At 43.0% G+C, this 20,803-nt stretch overlaps 1 protein-coding gene across 1 annotated transcript in view; it reads right to left on the bottom strand.

Annotated features, from left to right (window-relative positions):
- The window catches only part of ARID5A (AT-rich interaction domain 5A), a 45,408-nt gene that overhangs the window by 3,359 nt on the left and 21,246 nt on the right, over positions 1-20,803 (bottom strand). The window contains exons 2-6 of the mRNA XM_060683299.2: positions 17,979-18,103; positions 5,795-5,984; positions 4,390-4,442; positions 3,147-3,244; positions 1,022-1,175 (exon numbers count right to left, since the gene is read on the bottom strand). Coding sequence (XP_060539282.2) covers positions 1,022-1,175; positions 3,147-3,244; positions 4,390-4,442; positions 5,795-5,984; positions 17,979-18,103 — 620 coding nt within the window. The remainder of the gene's footprint in view (positions 1-1,021; positions 1,176-3,146; positions 3,245-4,389; positions 4,443-5,794; positions 5,985-17,978; positions 18,104-20,803) is intronic.

The raw sequence follows: 20,803 nt of genomic DNA, 5'->3' as shown, positions 1-20,803 counted from the left end.
GATGATACCATATTAACATTAAACATCCTTATTCTCATCATGCATATACTGACAATTTTCATCTTATGTATATCTTTATTTCAATATATTTTCTACTTATTCTTTATCCTTCTTCCTTTCCGAACTCCTTTGATAAAATACTTCCCATATCATATAATATTCAGTTTGCTCTTTCTCCTTAATTGCTAGTGTTAATCTGCTCATTTCTGCGCATTCTAATATTTTCCTTATCACCTTCTCTTCAACGGGAATCTCTCCACTTTTCCAATGTTGTGCAAATACAATTCTAGCTGCGGTTAATACATGAATAATTAAATATACATTTTCCCTTTTGGAAAATTCCTCCTTATTTCCAGGTTGAATCTCTCCTTGATCAGTTTCCATCCATTGTTCCTTGTCTGGCCTTCGGGTGCTTTGGAAAATAGCTTGACCCCCTTCCTCCTCTCTGTGGCAACCCTCAAATATTGGAAGATGCTATCCTGTCTCCCCTGGTCCTTCTCTTCCCTAGACTAGCCATGCCCAGTTCCTGCAACCGTTCATCATATGTTTGAGCCTCCAGTCCCCTAAATCATCTTGGTTGCTCTTCTCTGCACTCTTTCTCGAGTCTCAACGTCTTTTTTATAGTGTGGTGACCAAAACTGGATGAAGTATTCTAGGTGTGGTCTTACTAAGTCTTACATATTAAAGTTTCCACCGAATTGTTACTCATTATTGGTTGGACATATTAAAGAAACAAATCCCTTGATCCTTTTTCGTGTGAATTCATAACCATTGTGGATACATCGTAGCAGAGTCCGCTGAGACGGGTCAAAAAAGTCAAGATGGCGGGCACCACCATGCCATAGAAACCTTAACTTTTTGTTGTTGTTGTTGTTGTTATGTGCACACAAACAGTCAAGGTTTCGTGGTGACCCCCGTCTTAACTGTTTTGACATCCTCCTGGCTGGCTGCCTCTAGGTATATGTCTTGTTCAGCATGCTAGAAAGCAACATTGGATGGGGAGAAAAAACAGCCTCCTTACCGGATCTCTCATCTTCTCTTTCTTCGTTCTCTTCTTCTCCGCCACACGATCCCCCTTCGGCTCCTTGGAGATCTTGTACTGTTTTCGAGGCTTGACTGGGGGCAGCGGCTTGTCATCCTCCCCTTTCAAGTGTCGGACGTACGGGAGGACCAGCCTGTAAAGCAGATGTCGGGGAGAAGGAGAAATTAATGGCCGTGCTCCAGATGTGTTCTGGCAACAGGGGGTACAGAATACATCAGTAATGCCATTTTATTCCCTCCCTTAAAAAATGCACACTTATAGGATTTAAGGAAGACCCTGCTGGTTGTGGAAAGGATGGCCATTGTTTCCTCAATTTGTCAGCCCCCTCACCCCTTAGACCAGGGGTCCTCAAACTACGACCTGCGGGCTGGATACGGCCTGCCGAAGCTATTAATCTGGCCCGTGCAGGACTATGAGGATGCCCCGCCCACATCGCACCGCCTACCCACTGGCCCCCACCCGCCTTCTGGATGCCGGGAGAGAGAGACAGAGAGACGGAGAGAGAGAGAGAGACAGAGGGAGACAGAAATAGAGACAGAGAGAGACAGAGAGAGTGACAGAGACAGAAAGAGAGAGAGAGAGAGAGAGACAGAGAGGGTGACAGAGAAAGAAAAGAGACAGAGAGACAGAGACAGAGACAGGGAGAGACAGAGAGAGTGACAGAGACAGAAAGAGACAGAGACAGAGGGAGACAGAGAGTGACAGAGACAGAGAGAGACAGAGACAGAGACAGAGAGAGACAGAGAGAGTGACAGAGATAGAAAGAGACAGAGACAGAGAGAGTGACAGAGACAGAAAGAGACAGAGAGACAGAGACAGAGGGAGACAGAGGGAGACAGAGAGAGAGAGAGAGAGAGAGAGAGAGAGAGAGAGAGAGAGAGAGAGAGAGAGAGAGAGAGAGAGAGAGAGAGATACAACAACATATGGATTTAAAACTGAACTGTTCCTATTGGGTATCTTACCAGAGAAATTTAGTAAAGAAAATACATATTTGATTATACATGTTATAACTGCAGCGAGGATAGTATTTGCGCAATGTGGAAAGCAGAGAAAATTCCTACAGAGGGAGAAGTAATTAAGAAAATATTGGATTGTGCAGAAATGAATAGATTGACTTTGACAATTAAAGAAAGAGAGGGATCGGAATATTTTAAGGGGGCAATTTTATCATTGGTTAGAGAAAATATATATATATATATATATATATATATATATATATATATATATATATATATATATATATATATATATATATATAGGGTAATGTTGTAATGAAATTTTGTATTTATGTGTTTTATTTTGTGGCTGAGTCCTTCGGGAGTAGGGCGGTCTACAAATCCAATAAATGATAAAAAAAGAAAGAAAAAGAAAGAAAGAAAGAAATGAGTGAAGAAGAAAGAGGAGAAAGAAGATAGATAAACGTATTAATAGAAAAGTAAGAAATGTGGGAGAAATGCTATAATAAATTAAATGATAATATTAAGATATGATAAATATTGGAGGAGTAAGAAGAAGACACAAAAGATGTACTCAGATGAAGCACTGAATGAGCGATTATGTATTGTATGTGTCTATAAAATTTAAAAAAACTTTTATAAAAAAAATAAGTAAATTGGCCATGCCCGCCCAGTCACATGACCACCTAGCCACACCCATCCAGCTGGTCCAGACCCCAAACAGTCTGAGGGACCATGAATTGGCCCCCTGCTTAAAAAGTTTGAGGACCCCTGCCTTAGAGACTAAGAACAGCATCTGTAATAGTCTGTGGGAATGGCCTTGGGGGACAGGAGGAAGAGACACCAACTAGAAGACAGAGAAAGGGGGAAGCTGAGTCTGCAGAAGGAATCGGGATGTGGCAAACACCTCAGAAGGGACCCTCCCTAGTTTCTTGGATGTACAGGTGAGGGAGGGAGAAAGAGGCATTTTCAGACTTACAAGATTTTGTTAACGCACCTTGCAGTAAAGTTACGGCTGATACTTTCCATGTGCTTCTTGTCTGCACTACCTCGCAAGGCTGACAACCTCTACAATTTTACAAAACACAACTAGCGCCCATTCCTCCCTCTTGTAAAAAAAAAAGGGGGAGAACATTTGCGAGTAATACCTCTCGTAATGTCGCCGGGTACAAGTGGCAGCGCTGGTACTTCCCGGGCTGCCTCCCAACATGTCGTAAACGTTTTTCCAAAGACGTCTCCCTGTCACCTGAAAGACAGGTAAAATAAAAACCTTTGAACTTTGTAGTCTGGACTCCTGGGATTTCCTAGTGGTCTCCTTTTCAAGTCCTAGCCAGATCCAACGCAAATCAGGTTTTTGGAGCAGCCACAGCCCAGGAACTATCAGGTTCACCTGTGGAGGTTCTTCTCCCTCAGCCAAGCTTGACTTATTTATTTATCTATTATTCATATTTCTATGCTGCTCACTCTCCGAGGACTCCAGAGGCGACTGGACTTTCTGGTTTTTCTTTGAAGACGTTTCGCTTCTCATCCAAGAAGCTTCTTCAGCTCTGACTGGAGGGTGAAAATCCTTCGATTCCCCACCATCCAGTCAGAGCTGAAGAAGCTTCTTGGATGAGAAGCGAAACGTCTTCAAAGAAAAACCAGAAAGTCCAGTTGCCTCTTGAAAAATTACCTTTGGAACAACCATGATCTGGATGACTGAGAAGTTCCATAGACGTTCACCATCGTAGCTTCCAAACCCCTTATCATCTTTGTTGCTCTGTTTTCCTCTTCTTCTTCTTCTTTTTAATTTGATTTATATGCCACCCTTCTCCGGAGACTCAGGGTGGCTTACAATGTATTAAGCAATAGCCTTCATACTTTTGTATATTTATACAAAGTCAGCTTATTGCCCCCACAAACTGGGTCCTCATTTCACCTACCTTAGAAAGGATGGAAGGCTGAGTCAACCTTGAGCCTGGTGAGATTTGAACTTGCAGTAATTGCAGGCAGCAGATGTTAATAACAGTGGTTTAGTCTGCTGCGCCACCAGGGCTCTGAGATACTTTAGTCTATAACCCTGTGTTGTTGTTTTTTGAGAACTTCAACTAACATTTAAATCTATGATTTGACCATGTTGAGGAGATCTTTCCAGATCAACCAAGGTCAACGGGCAGATGGATTAAATAAGAATCAGGGGGTGCCCGGATGCCAGAACTCCAAATCTGGGGTCCTAAATTCCTTTTTTGGGGGTCTGTTGTAACTTTGAACACTGAGTAAGCAACCAGCTATAAATCCAGGACTAACTCTAATTAAGAATCATGTCTTGTTCTGCCAAAAAAAATCCTCAAGTCATTTCACACACACCCTTTTTTCCCCCCCAAACAGTGAATTTGATTTTCGCTTTCTTACCAGTTCGTAAGCTCCGAGTTTTTCCACAGCTTTGTAGATTTTAAACAGATTAACTGTTAAAAAGAAAAAAGAGAGAGAGAGAGAAACATCAGATAACAGCCAAAAATCATAGAGAGGTAAGAGATAATGCATGGCTTAAGCTAAAACCTTTAAATCGGGAAGGTTAGATAGGTGGGGAGGAAAGGAGGAGAGGGAGAAAGGAAGGGAAAGTAGAGAAGGAATGGGAGAGGAGGGAAGAAGAAGATAGGAAGGACAAAAGAAGGGAGGGAGAGGAAGAGAAAGCGAAGAAAGATTGCTGTAAAACAAAAAAGATGAAATGGAAGAAAGGCATCCCCGAACATGTTTAAATATATTAAGATAAAGATTGAATTAATAAAAAATAAAATTAAAGGGGAATGTATATGATTAAGAATAGAAAAAATAGAATTCGAGAGTGAAAGAAGATACTGTTTAGAAAAACAAGAATGGAAAAATTAAGATTTGATTAACAAATATGGAAAAAGAACACTTTGGCAGAAACTGTAACTAAGTAAAATATATTTGGATAGGATGAATTATATATGATATGATATGATATGGTCAATACTCTGTTTCACAAAATATGTGGGTGTGTATTGGGGGGAAAGCCAATAAAACTTGTCAAAAAGAAAGAAAGAAAGAAAGAAGGAAGGAAGGAAGGAAGGAAGGAAGGAAGGAAGGAAGGAAGGAAGGAAGGAAGAAAGAAAGAAAGAAAGAAAGAAAGAAAGAAAGAAAGAAAGAAAGAAAGAAAGAAAGAAAGAAAGAAAAGAGACAGAGAAACATCAGATAACAGCCAAAAACCATAGAGAGGTAAGAGATAATGCATGGCTTAAGCTAAAACCTTTAAATTGTGAATTGCCCAGAGTGGCATAAAAACCAGGCTGTCCTAAAAGCCAGGATGACTCTGTAAAATTGAGAGTTATTATCCCCGCCTTCCCAATCCCAAATACAGCCACAGACACAGACTACCTGATACAACAGGTAGCCGGAGGAAAGCACAAGATATACGAGAAACAGGGATGCACATGGACACATGGCAGTGGTGAGATCCTTCCAGTTTAACCACCAGTTCGGTGATCGCGTGCTTCGCACATGCCCGTACCTAACGCGCACTGTGCACAGTTTGAAGAAATCTTCACTTCTGGGTGTCTTCAGAGGAGTAACAGCTGATTCGCACGGCAATCAGCTCTGCCACGCGAATCAGCTGAGGAAATAAAGGTAGGAAAATAGCGCGGGCAGGTGGGTGGGTCCATCTGATCGTCGGGACGAACCGGTTCGCTCCCAGCTGATCGTCGGAGCTACCGGTTCGGTCCTAACCGGTAGAATCCCACCACTGATACACACACACACACACACACATTTTTGGAAAAGGCAGCCAAGAACTTACTTTGCTTAAAGCCAAGATGAGGCACCCTCTCGATTGGCGTGTGACGCTCTTTCATGAACTTGTAGAGGTTGACCAGGAAAGTCTGCTCCTCTTCTTTCTCGCCGCTCAGCATCTCCTCGTCTCCCGAATCATCTTCAGGAGGCTTCTGCTCAGCTTCAGAGGTGGCATCCTGCTTGTCAGATGGAGATACCTGAGTGGAAAAAGAACAGGCAGTCAGAGGTAATTGTTTACCAACCGCAACAGAGAAGACAAGAAGGGACAGTGAGAATCTGAGGAAGCTCAACAGCATCTCATCACCCGCTGGCACCAGATTTGGCCTGTTCTAACCTAGGTTTCCTGAGACAGTAAAAAGTACACGATTAGTCCCAAAAATCCTTTTTATTCTGTTCATTCACAGCCCATAATGAGTCACAAATAGTTTGTAAAGAGTCCGACAGAAGTCTGCCACAGTCCTTCGGGATAAGGCTGATAAGCACCCACCTTTATCTCATATATATATATATGAGATAAATATATATAAATTCATATATAAATTCAATAAACTAACTATAACTAACTATCTCCCTTGACAGGCTGCCAAAGACCTAATTGGCAGTTAGCTTTGCAAGGCCACACGGAGCACAGAGTCAAAACGGAGCTTCGGAATTTAAACCGACCAGAATGAACAAAGTTGCTTCCTGCAAAGGCTCATGTCCCTTTGCTCCACCTTTATGTCTTATGAGAGGGGCCAATTATCTCCAAGCCTTACTCCCGAGTCGCCCCTTTTGTCCTAACTGTTCTTGCCTTCTGGCAGCTCTAAACATACATAGACCCTAACCCTAACACTAACAGCTGCCTCACGGATGTCCGACTCTTGAGGCTCCGGAGTCCGCACAAAACTCCCAGATGGCCCTGGCCCCATCTCTGCCTCCGATGTAGAGCCCTCATCCGAGCCTTCCCCAGACTCCAGGATTGGCCCCTGTTCCTCCCCAGCTTCCTCACTGTCCGACTCTGCTGCCAGCTCTGGAGGCTGGTGGCGGACCAAAATTCAGGCGTTTCATTACCCAACTAGGGAACATCATCAGTGCTAGGCTAGGATGTTACCTATTTAGGCAATGAAACATCTGCAAGACTCAGAGAGTACCAAGGACTCCACAATGCAATACTTCTCAGCCTCAGCGACTTTAAGCATACTGGCTGGGAATTCTGGGAGTTGAAGTCCACACATCTTCAAATTTCTGGCGCTGAGAAATAGTGGGCTAATGGAACTCATTTGAAGGCCTGCTCCATTTTTTTGGGACCCCTCAAAAAGCAGAAAGTAACCCAACGAGTTAAATATTTTAACAACAGATCCTCATCCTGTTTCAGCTCCTCAAATTCTTTTAAAATGAGAAATCATTATTATAATCAAGTTCCTGTATGAGTCGAAAACATCAGCAAGTAATCAGCAAGCTATAAAATATAAGTGAAAGTGGGGAAAAAAATGCAGTATTATCTGGTCAATAAACGTGCTGTCCTTATTTAATAAATCACCTGTGATATGTTAAAACTATTACATTAAGAGACACTCGAGTTTCAAGTGTCCTACAAGTCAAAAGGGAGTCCAAAAATGTTAAATTAAATCTACGTCAGATTTATTTTTCAAAGATGAGGTTATTTTAGACATCCTGGCATATTTCCAGAATTTCATTCGCCATTTTTCTGCTGAAGGAATTATGCATTCTACTTTCCAATGCAAAGCACAGAGTATTCTAACAGCTGTTGTTAGCATATGTGAAGCTAGTTGTAGAAATATAAAGTTTAGAAAGATTGAATAGAAAGACAGCAGGATGGAAAAGTAATTATAAAGCATTTTTTTCCCCCAAAATTATTGGGCTTCACCATATTGCCATCAGGGGAAGAAGAATGAGCCAACCTAATAATTACATTTCCAAGAGATTTTAGAAAAGGAATAATCAATTTAGCAGTCGGTACGGGAGTTATATTCCATTGTCTAAGCATGATATTCATGTCAATCTAATTATTTTCCTTTGCTCAAAATACTTGTGGTTGCATGTCAATTGTTCCGCATAAACCCTATAACTAATTATTCATTCAATCTTTAAATGGATTCGTTTGCAAATCGTATTTCACCAGCAAATGAAATATAAATAATGCTAAGTAAGCACGCTGAGGTTTGTATAATACAGATGGTCCTTAACTTACAACCACAATTCAGCCTGAAATTTCTGTCGCTCACCGAGACAGTTGTTAACCGAGTTTTGTCCCCATTTTACCATCTTTCTGCCGCAGCTGTTAAATGAATTGTTTGCAGCTGTTAAGTTAGTAACTGTTGTGGCCCATCAGTGGCCTGTGCGGATTGTAGCTGATTCCAACAGCGAGGAGGCTGGTGTGGTGATTTGCCAGCAGCCTGTGCAGCTGGCACTCAAGTCAGACAGTGAGGAGGCTGGAGAAGATGTGGTGCCAGAGGCAGGGATTCAGCCAGGGCCTTCAGAAGCTCCCATAAGTGAAGAGGACGAAGAGGAGGAGCCTCTTCTCGATGCATGGGCACGCAGAGCTGCCAAAAGACAGGAGTGGCTCCTCAGGAGGAGGTCTCCTCGAGAGTAAGGCTTGGGGCTAATTGGCCACTCCCGTAGCCTATTTAAGGAGGAACGCCGACTGAAGCAATTTGCAGGGAACAACTTTAGTTCATTCTCCTTCGCGTCTGGATTCTCTGCAAATTGCTTCTGGGCTTTCTGCCAACCTTAGTAAGATTGTGATTGCTTTATCTTTGGTTTCTTGTAGGCTGTTAAGAAAGTTTATTAGCAGCCTTTGTTTGAAAAAGACTGAGTTATTTTAGTAAATTTAAGTTTTGTACAGACTTTGTGCGTGCTGCGTTCTTTGGGGTCCATTGCTGGGGCAGAACAGTAACATGGTGGTTAAGTGAATTTGGCTTCCCCATTGACTTGGCTTGTCAGAAGGTCACAAAGGTGGGCACTGCAACCGTCATAAATACAAGCCAGTTGCCAAATGTCCGAATTTTGATCACGTGACCACGGGGATAGTGCAACCGTCACCAGTGTGAAAAATAGTCATAATAGTCGCTTTTTTCCAGTGTCGTTATAACTTTCAAAGGTCAGTAAATGAACTGTTGCAAGTCGAGAACTATCTTTAAGGCCTACAAATTCAATCAAATGTCTAAGTCAGTGATGGTTTCTGGACTGAGTGACCAAAGCGTGCCCAAAGCGCACGTCCAAACCCCCAAAATGCAATGCGCGCACGGCCTCAGTGCTTCCTCCTCACGCATGCATGTGTGACCCCCTGTGCCCCCCGCCCCTGCACATGCGTGCACATGCATGCCCCACGCATGTTCCCCACTCTCAGCAGAACCCGAAGACCAGCTGAACTGCCCCCTCCACGCATGCGCGGCTAAGCTGAACTGGGGCGACGGCTCGCGTGCCATCAGAGAGGACGCTGTGTGACACTTCTGGCACACGTGCCATAGGTTTGCCATCACGGCTCTAAGTGTCCCATCTTCTTTTTTTACAATTCCTTTAGAATAATATTGCTTTTTTTAAAAAAAAATAAAGATACTAGAACTGGTCAGGAGGTTTTGATTACTCCGAAGCGGGAACAGCAAAAGATTTCGTCTTTGTCTCATTTGCAATTTAAACTTGCAGCCTGTGTGTGATTTATTGTTTTTCCACTGTCCAAATTCCTTTGCACTCTCGTCTTCGTGAAAGCCAATATTAATAACGAAGCAATAGTAAAACCCAGAATGTCTTCTTTGTCATTCGAGAGACCTGGAGATTTTCAATGGACAGCCCTCTGCAGCCTTGGATGAAACTTTTCCAAGGAATGGAAGTGAGATTGGACTATGGAAAAATAGAAATCCCGGATTCGAAGCTGAATCATCTTTTAATTAGGGCCAACGAACGTCGTACAAAACGGCGGGCAGGACCGAACAGCTTTTGATGAATTGCATTTTTTAAAAAAATTGTTCTGGCAGAAGGGCTTACAGGAAGTCAAGTCAAGATGCAAAGTGAGGTCAACTAAGGTTTCGGCTAAGCGGTATTGCAGGCCTCAAAGAAGCTAATTTCTTTTATTGTTTTTCAATTTCCCATTTAAAAATTGAGGGAAACCATATCACATTTTTATTTTTTTTTTGGCTGGGACGAGAAGATGGGAGGGCAGGAATCAGACGTCTAGTTGGGGAGAGAAATCTCTGGAAGAGGACCAGAAATCTGGTTCATACCAAGTTTAAGACTGGGAACTAGCAACCTCTCAGGCAACATATTTTGCAAAATGTAAAATACGTTTCCATCGTAGAATAGAATTCTTGATTGGCCAAGTGTGATTCGACACACAAGGAATTTGTCTTGATGCATACGCTCTCGGTGTACATGAAAGAAAAGATACGTTCATCAAGAATCATAAGGTACAAGGCTTAACGATAGTCATAGGGTACAAATAAGCAATCAGGAAACAATATCGATATAAATCGTAATGATAACAAGCAACAAAATTACAGTCATACAGTCATAAGTGGAAGGAGGTGGGTGGTGGGAACGATGAGAAGATTAATAGTAATGCAGACTTAGTAAATAGTTTGACAGTGTTGAGGGAATTAGTTGTTTAGCAGAGTGATGGCGTTGGGGAAAAAACTGTCCTTGTGTCTAGTTGTTCTGGTGTGCAGTGCTCTATAGCGTCGTTTTGAGGGTAGGAGTTGAGACAGTTGATGTCCAGGATGAGAGGGGTCTGTAGATATTTTCCCAGCCCTCTTTTTGACTCGTGCATAGTCCTCCATGGAAGGTAGGTTCGTAGCCACTGTTTTTTCTGCACTTCTAATGATCCTCTGAAGTCCGTATCTGTCTTGTTGGGTTGCAGAACCAAACCAGACAGTTATGGAGGTGCAGACGACGGACTCAATAATTCCTCTGTAGAACTGGATCAAACGCTGGCTTTCCATTGAAAAGGACTGACATCATAGAACACAGCATCCTAAGGTTGGAGGGACCTTGGAGGTCTTCTAGTCCAACCCCACCGCTGAAACAGGAGAGCCTATACTGTTATAGACATAAGGGTTGTCCGGTCCCTTCTTTCTATTGTCCGTAGCAAAATAACTGAACTTCAGAGCCTTCCTCAATGATCAAGGATATAGGATGTCCTCGGGATCAATCCTACTGACAGGCTGATTTAGCACGAGCTGTGGTGGCGCAATGGTTAGAGTGCAGTATTGCAGGCTACTTCGGCTGACTGTGGGCTGCCTGCAATTTGGCAGTTCGAATCTCACCAGGCTCAAGGTTGACTCAGCCTTCCATCCTTCCGAGGTTGGTAAAATGAGGACCCGGATTGTTGGGGGAAAGAGGCTGACTCTGTAAACCGCTTAGAGGAAGGCTGTAAAGCACCGTAAAGCGGTATATACGTCTAAGTGCTATTGCTGTTTTCCTTCCTTCCTTCCTTCCTTCCTTCCTTCCTTCCTTCCTTCCTTCTTTCCTTCCTTCCTTCCTTCCTTCCTTCCTTCCTTCCCTCCCTCCCTCCCTCCCTCCCTCCCTCCCTCCTTCCTTCCTTCCTTCTCTCCCTTCCTTCTCTCTCAGGGGTTAGAATGCAGTATTGCAGGCTAACTCTGCACACAGCCAGGAGTTCGATCCTGACTGGCTCAAGGTTGACTCAGCCTTCCATCCTTCCGAGGTGGGTAAAATGAGAATCCAGATTGTTGGGGGCCAAGAGGCTGACTCTGTAAACCGCTTAGAAAGGGACGTAAAGCACTGTGAAGCGGTATATAAGTCTAAGCGCTATTGCTATTTCAGAATTTTTCAAGCCCCCCCCCAAAAAAAACCCAAAAGAGAGCGAAACTGGGACAGCCTTCATGCGAATCAGATGCTTTGTCACTCTGCCCTCCACCCTCCCATAGCCGTACTCCAAGCGTGATCCAATGCCAAAAACGATTCTATAACCCAAACAGCTTCAAAGGGCTGGTTTGTAATCCAGTTCCTTTCTTCTTCTTCTTCTTCTTCTTCAATTGGCTTCTTCCGAGACCCAAATCATTTGCTCTAGTGGAAACAGAAAACAGATGGCAGCCTGTTTTGGTTTGGAACAGCTGCAGAAGCCAGAGCTCCAGAATTCATGACCTCCAACCCCCCCGGCCTCAATTAGCGGGATCCGAGAACAACGAGCCGCACTGTTCCCAGGAGAGAAAAGCAAGGGTTAGAACAGAAGTTGAGTGAAGGCCGCTAGCCACGTTCGTTTGCTTCGAACTTCATATATATCGGCATGACTGTATCTTCCCGGGAAGAGCAAAAGGCCCTGCGTGCTTTTGGTTTAGCTTGCTGGAAACATGAGTCCATCCTTGGGTTGATTAACAACCGATGACTTGAAGCCAACGGGCTGTTCCTTGGCTGAAGCGTTGGCTTTCACGTTGCTCGTTACAACTTCTACACTGCCTCCGCCCATTTGGGCTTTGGGCCGTGATCATTTCATGACGCATCCGTCCTCAACCTGCTATTTAAAGGTCTGGAGCGACCATCTGAACTTAATGTACTCCTGTCCTGGTATGTTCTGAGAAGCCGGCCAACTGTAAATTGCCCAACAAGCCAGGATGCAAAGAAGACAGCGGTTGAAAATAGCAAAAGGCGATAGTCCCTTTCAGGGGTGAAATGCTCCCGGTTCGGACCGGATTGGGTGAACCGGTAACAATCGTGGTGTGTGGTTCGGCGATCCGGTAGCGATGGCGGACCCGCCCCGGTGTGGTTACTTCCCGGTTTTAACCAGGAAGTAATGTGTTTTAAACAGGAAGTAATGTGTTTTAAACAGGAAGTAATGTAATGTGTTTGCGCATGCGCAGAAGGACTGTAGGAAGGAAGGAAGGTAAGTAGATTTCACCCCGGTCCCTTTTCTCATTGCCGTTGTAACTTTGAACGGTCACTAAATGAACGTAAGTCGAGGGCTACTAGTATGGAAAGATCGATCCCCTTTAAAGAAAATTATCGAAGTGCCCCACGTAATTCAGCCTCGATTTCATGCTGGTTCGATGACAGCTTTGTTGGCGCCAGAATCTCGGGAGGAGAAAGAGGAGCAGGAGGAAAAAGGAAGGGGCATTTTCTCAGGCTGCCCCTTAGCAGGCCAAGCGGCGGGTGTCTCCCCCCCTTCCTCAATTCAGCATCCCGAATCGGTCCATTTCTCCTCCTCAGAGCCCCCTCCCCAGCCCAGATGTTCCTCCCACTCCTTCCTACCCCCCACACATCAAGAGCTGTCCTGTGGCTTACAGAAGAAGATATAATTAAAAAAATATTGGACTGTGCAGAAATAGACAGATTAACACTGATGATAAAGAGAAAAAGAAGACACAGAATATTTTCGAACTTGGGACTTGTTTTATCAATGGTTGGATAAAAGGGATAGAAATTAGGAACTTAATAAGTATTACTATGTAAACTAATTGACCCAGACACTACGCTATTCACTAAGCACATATCGTATATAAAGAGAAAACAAATAATATATAAATAGATGATGATAGATAGATAGATAGATAGATAGATAGATAGATAGATAGATGATACATAGATGATACATAGATGACAGAGATAGATAAATAGATAGATAGACAGAGAGAGAGAGAGAGAGAGAGAGAGAGAGAGAGAGAGAGAGAGAGATGATAGAGATAGATAGGTAGGTAGTTATATATATATATATATATAGAGAGAGAGAGAGAGAGAGAGAGGGAGGGAGAGAGAGAGAGAGAGATGATAGTGATAGATGATAAGATAGAAATAGATGATAGAAATAGATAGAGATAGATAGATAGATAGATGATTATCTCTAGATAGAGATAGATAGATAGAGATAGATAGATAGATAGAGATAGATAGATAGAGATAGAGATAGAGATAGAGATAGAGATAGAGATAGAGATAGATAGATAGATGATTATCTCTAGATAGATAGATAGATAGATATAGATAGATAGATAGATAGATAGATAGATAGATAGAGATAGAGATAGAGATAGAGATAGAGATAGAGATAGAGCAAGATAGATAGATGATTATCTCTAGATAGATAGATAGAGATAGATAGAGATAGATAGATAGATAGATAGATAGATAGAGATAGATGATAGAGATAGAGATAGATATAGATAGATAGATAGATAGATAGATAGATAGATAGATAGATAGATAGATAGATAGATGATAGAGAGAGGGGGGGAGAGAGAGAGAGAGAGAGGGAGGGAGGGAGAGAGAGATAAAAGCTGTCCTGTGGTCAGAGGCGATTTAAGAGCTCCAAAACCCGACCAGCTCCTTCGTTCAACCCAGAGCGTCATCTGCTCAAGGCAGCCGGCCAACTTGGTCAGGCCGCTGAGATGTGTGAGAACACAAAGAGGCTGTTTTCCAGGAAAACGCATCGACACCGATTCTCGCTCTCACACGCCCTCCCTTGCTCTCTGGGCTAAAAAAAAAAACCCAACAACAACCAAAACAAAAAAAACAAAAACCACTTTGCATTTGGTTTGTTCTAAATTTTCCGGGAGTTAGAAAACTTGCTGCTATTTTTGGGGAAGGGGAGGGAAGGAAGGAGGGAGGGAAGTCAGCTGCTTCAACGTTCTCACCCATGTTCGGCTCGGCTCTATTTTTCTCCCCGTTCACAAGAGGGTTATTTTAGCTGTGAGTCTATTTATGGGACTGCTTCTCTTTTTAAAGGCGGACTTCTCCGAAGCAGTGAAACCGAAATGACGCTTTCAAGGACAGACTTTTTCCTCTCCATGTGGCTCACCCGGATTCGGTACAAACGGGGCACTACTCGCTTAACAGATGTCTCGCTTAACAACGGAAGGGATGGGCTCGGTTGTGGTTCTAACTCGGGGGCTACCTGTATTTCTACACGAAAGGCAAAATATTTCTGTATCACACTGCTTGTGACTCTCTGCACCGCTATTGCCGTTCTCCAGATTTATCACACCAGTTTCTAAGAACCGGTCGTGGTGTGTTAGAGACAAACTGTAACAGAATCCTAAATTTGGACCCTGATTTCTTTTCTGCTCAATGGTGAGGTTTAGTCAGATTAACAGAGTTGGAAGGGACCTTGTAGGTCATCTAGTCCAAGCAGGAGACCCTACACCGTTTCTGACCGATGGCAGTCCAATCTCTTCTTGAAAGCTTCCAGGGATGAAGCTCCCACAACTACTGAAGGCAACTTCTGTTCCATGGGTTGATTGTTCTCACTGTCAGAAAATGTCTCCTTATTTCCAGGTTGAATCTCTCCTTGTTCAGTTTCCATCCATTGTTCCTTGTCTGGCCTTCAGGTGCCTTGGAAAATAGCTTGACCCCCTTCCTCCTCTCTGTGGCAGCCCCTCAAATATTGGAAGATGCTCTCCTGTCTCCCCTGGTCCTTCTCTTCCCTAGACTAGCCATGCCCAGTTCCTGCAACCGTTCATTGTAGGTCTTAGCCTCATCTGTCAAACTAACCTTCCTTCCTTTGGGGTTTGTTGCTATGAAGGATCCGCCCGATGCCACTTTGTCCAAAGACATGAGGACACTTTAGTTCAATGAGTGCAAATGAGAAATGCAGCTGGGACATATTACAGGAACATTGTCACTGTGGCTTGTAAAACCACAGGTTACGGCACAACGTATTGTGCAAGACTAGGCAACTATTTATTGGGTTTATTTTTAAAAGAATCGTCAACCATTTTGGGCAATATCACGGGGCTGTTTTATTTTATGATGCATTTTGTGATGATGGCATTTTACGATTATGATCATGATTTGATCGCTCGAGCTTATGCACCGGATAAGCTCAAGCTTATGATCATGATTTATCACAGAGAGCTTATGCACCGGAAGACTAATTCCTTATGTGTCCAATCACACTTGGCCAATAAAGAATTCTGTTCTATTCTGAATAAATATACATTTGACAATAAAAACAATCTGCCACACATATCTGCAGGTAATCCTCTACTTGTGACCACAACGGAGCCCAAAATGTCCATGGCTAAGCAAGACCTGGTGGCTCAGCAGACTAAAGCACTGTTATTAACATCAAGCTGTCTGCAATTACTGTAAGTTCGAATCTCACCAGGCTCAAGGTTGACTCAGCCTTCCATCCTTTCTAAGGTAGGTAAATTGAGGACCCAGTTTGTGGGGGCAATAAGCTGACTTTGTATAAATATACAAAAGTATGAAGGCTACTGCTTAATGCATTGTAAGCCGCCCAGAGTCTCCGGAGAAGGGCGGCATATAAATCAAATTTTGTAAAAAAAAATTTTAAAAAAGAAGAAAACCTGTCAAGCTTCGTTGTTATCTCCAAATAAATGAATTTCCAAACGCCCGATCTTTGAGCAAGACCGTTGTTAAGTGAGTTTACCCATTTTACTATCTCGTTTGCCCCCATTGTGAAGTTGACTTCCTGCAGTTAGTAAAGTTAGCAACACAGTTGTTTTTTTAAAAAAATTTTAAATTAATTTTTCAATAAACACAAAACCAAAAAGGTACATACAAAAATGTAGGTGTGTTGTTGTTGGTTTTTTTTGGGAGCCCCTGTACTGAGATGCCTCCGAGGATGATTTGAGATTATTAACTCTAACTGCAAATAGTTCCTCTTCTCTTGAAATTTCATTTCGTTGGAAATCTGCACCCGCTGAATTGAAGTGAATGAAATGAGCTCATCCATTTCCGACAGCCAGTTCGTTTACTGTAGATTTGTTCAGAGACCAACATGGTAAAGAAAGGAAATGAAGTGTTTCCTCAGTACAAAAAAAAAACAACCTTGTTTCTTGGGAAAAAGAATGATTTCTTGGCAACGGAAAACTCATTTCAAGTTTCAATGCACAACACGCAATATGCAAGGCCCTTGCGTTTTCAATTTCTTTCTGAATATTGCTCTTATTTGAAAGTCAACAGGGTTTTTTTCCCCCTGCATTTCTCAGTTAAATTTTCTGTGTGGTTCAAAACAAACAAACAAAAAACAAAACAAAAAAACAACCCACCATCAATTCAGTAATTTCTAAATCGTAAAGAAAAAATTGGCGGTGTCACAAATTTGCAAACGCGACTAGGAATTACCAACACTTGATGATCTCATATTCTTCTAGCTAAACTCAAAAAGACAAGAACAATGTGGTTTTTTGCAAACACTTCTACGCAAATGAACCAACTGTGAACTGTAACTAGCCACTTGGTCCGCAGTGCTGCTGACCCATTTCAAAACAAACCAGGATCACTAAGTCCTCAAGTGTCTTTTGCCCTAATCCAGACATGTCCAACCTTTGCAACTTTTAAGACTTGCTGGCTTCAGAATTCTGGGAGTTGAAGTCCACAAGTCTGAAATTCGCTGAAGTCGGATAACCTTGCCCTAATCCTTTTGCGGAAGACGGACACTGCTTTCCTACAAAGGGTTAGATCATCTTGGGAACCTTATTTTAAAAACAGTGTTAAGAGGGAAGGATGAACTACAACATTTTGATTTATTTATTCTCGTTGCTTCTGGGCCTCCTATCCCCAAAGGCTTTTCGTAAGCATAAAAATATCTCTAGCAATATTTATAAGCATAAAGACAAAGACATAAAAACTAATAATCCCTCTTTCAAATCACAGAGCGTCTTCATACTTTGCCAGATGGGCCTCTAAAGCTTTGCTGAATCGCAGAAGGGATCCATCAAATTCCCACTGGGAAGGCGTTTCAAAATATGGATGCCACTATTGGGAACATCCACTTCCAAGGGCCCATCAAGTGACAATCCAATAGCAATGGAGATGGTTGATGCTTTCAACTTTGGTTGGATAGGCAGAAGAACACCAGAGAAGACAATCCCTTAATTCAGCATTTCTGAACCTTAACAAGTTTGAGATGTGTGGACTTCATCTCCCAGTATTCCCTTGCCTACATGCATGGACTTCAACTCCCAGAATTCCCTAACCAGCATGCTAGGGATTTCTGGGAGTTAAAGTCTACACGTCTTAAAGATGCTGAAGTTGAGACACACTACCTTAAATAACCACGCTGCAACGGTTCATGCCACACTGAATCATGGTTTGTTTAAACCACAGTAAGCTAACTCAGCCACAATGGCTAAATTCATACAACACACTACCACTGGATGAAGTAAACCACACCTTAGGTCTCAATCTCACAGGTGAACTCAGTCAAGGAAGTTACATTTCTCTGACTTTCCATTTGGTTTACTACACTTAAAAATTATCATAGCCCTGGTCTCCATACTCACCGCTTCTTCCAGCTTCTCCAGGTTGTCCTGATGTTCTTCCTCTGGGCACAGAACTGGAATCTCCTGGGATTCACTCTCCGCCATGGGAACGCTCTTCTTTTTCCGTTTGCCTTTAAGACTGGGTGCTGCATGGAGACAAGAAGTCCATTGAGCCTCAACGACGTAGCAAAAGGGAGTCATCACCTTTGGTCTCCAGCCCAGATTTGCAATCAGTGATCAACCCCCTACTTGGGCCATTTTCTGATCCATGGGAGGAAAAGGCCACCACTTGTAGAAGTGTTCCTGCTTGCCCCAAGATTCCACTTTGAGGTCCCCTCTTGAACAGGACCAGATATCAAGTGAAGTGAAGAGAGCCAGTCCTCTCTGGAGTAGAGAGAGAGAGAGACAAAAGGCTCAAGTCATTTGCTAGCTGCGCAACTACTGAGGTCCTTCCTCACCCATACACCCATTCACCCATCGTTTTCTGAATCACAAGGAGGAAGCATCAGACAATGACGTTTTCTTCCTCATCCAAACTTCTGCAAACTAGGACTTTCACGTGTGTGTGTGTGTGTGTGTCAAAATCTGCAAGATGGCCAGCGCAATTTCGTGATCCGATCTTACCCTACAGGTGCCCTTCTTTGCAAAGTCATGGGAACCCAAAGTCCTTTTCCTCTTCCCCCCCCCCAACTGAAGTCCAGAAAGATGACCATCTTCTGCCCTCATCCAGCCTCTTCTTGAAAACCTCCATCGACGCAGCACCCGCCGCTTCTGGTGGCAAGCTGTTCCACCGGTTTCATTGTTCCAAACCGTGCAACACTGCACAAATCCGCTCTTGCGGCTGCCCATTATGACATCCCAGTAGACCAGACGGAAGTGTCACACCGCTTATTTTGTTGGGACTTTCCAACAAAGAATGTTATTTCTGCGCCAACTCAGAAAGCTCAAACTGTCCAAGGAGCTGTTGATCCAGTTCTACAGAGGAATTATTGAGTCTGTCGTCTGCACCTCCATAACTGTCTGGTTTGGTTCTGCAACCCAACAAGACAGACACGGACTTCAGAGGATCATTAGGACTGCAGGAAAAACCATGGCTACCAACCTGCCTTCCATGGAGGACCTGTACACTGCACGAGTCAAAAAGAGGGCTGTGAAAATATCTACAGACCCCTCGCATCCTGGACATCAACTGCTTCAACTCCTACCCTCAAAACGACGCTATAGAGCACTGCACACCAGAACAGCTAGACACAAGGACAGTTTTCCCCCAAACGCCATCACTAAACAAATAATTCCCTCAACACTGTCAAACTATTTACTAAACCTGCATTACTATTACTATTAATCTTCTTATCATTCCCATCACCCATCTCCTCCCACTTATGAGTGCATGACTGTAACTTGTTGCAATATCATTATGATTTATATTGATTATATCCTAGTATGATTTGATTGCTTATTTGTACCCTATTACTATCATTAAGTGTTGCACCTTATGATTCTAGACAAATGTATCTTTTCTTTTTATGTACACTGAGAGCATATGCACCAAAGACAAATTCCTTGTGTGTCCAATCACACTTGGCCAATAAAGAATTCTATTCTATTCTATTCTATTCTACTCTACTCTACTCTACTCTACTCTACATTCCAATATTCTATTCTATTCTATTCTATTCTATTCTATTCTATTCTATTCTATTCTATTCTACTCTACTCTACTCTACTCTACTTTTCATTCCAATATTCTATTCTATTCTATTCCATTCTATTCTATTCTATTCTACACTACTCTACTTTTCATTCCAATATTCTATTCTATTCTATTCCATTCTATTCTATTCTATTCTACACTACTCTACTCTTCATTCCAATATTCTATTCTATTCTATTCTATTCTATTCTATTCTATTCTATTCTATTCTATTCTATTCTATTCTACTCTACTCTACTCTACTCTACTCTACTCTACTCTACTCTACTCTACTCTACTCCACTCCACTCCACTCCACTCCACTCCACTCCACTCCACTCCACTCCACTCCACTCCATATTATTCTATTCTATTCTATTCTATTCTATTCTATTCTATTCTATTCTATTCTATTCTATTCCATTCCATTCCATTCCATTCCATTCCATTCCATTCCATTCCATTCCATTCCAGCCAGACCTGCATCCAAGATTCAAATTGCAGCTCTGGCTGAAACATTGCCAGCCCAGCTGCAGAAATCACACTGCTTGCCTGCAGATTGTTCGTTGGTGTCGTTTGGAGAAGGGCATCCGCCCAAGCAGTGGCGCATCCCGGAAGGCGGGCAAGCCTGTGGGCTTCCACTTTCACTTTCTGAGCGGTTTCCTGAATGGTGAGAAATTCACCCCACATCCTTCCCTCCTAGACACGGCTCAACCCACTGCCTCTCCTCCACATTCTGGAGGCCCCGCAGGCAGCGCATCAGGCTCTTGCCCTGAAATGTGCTCTCACCTACACCGCACGCACCTAGAAGGAGCAGGTGGGGAGGTTTGGAGATCAGGGTGCAAAGGAGAGGGGCCTGGGGGCAGGAGAAGCAGAGACTGATCTCCATTCAGGGAACCAGATTGTCAGCACTCCAAGCTATATTCACTCCAGTGCTGACATAAGGAAGAGAAGAGGACGCTTGACTCTTCACCTACTTATTTTCCCTGAAGATATTATCCCCTAGGAGATGGGATGGGAGGGGGGACATTCCTGGGAGCTGAATGCCATTGTACTGAGTTCCCCCTTGCTGTGCAAGGCGGTTGCCATTGTAGAACTGATTGTACTTTGGCTGGGTCCATCTCTACTCCCTCGTTTGATACATCGTAACCTG

The sequence above is a fragment of the Pantherophis guttatus genome, chromosome 9 (genome assembly GCF_059756535.1).
Source record: "Pantherophis guttatus breed Tessera chromosome 9, ASM5975653v1, whole genome shotgun sequence".
Taxonomy (NCBI): Eukaryota; Metazoa; Chordata; class Lepidosauria; order Squamata; family Colubridae; genus Pantherophis; species Pantherophis guttatus.
This window is presented reverse-complemented; position numbering and strand designations above follow the sequence as displayed.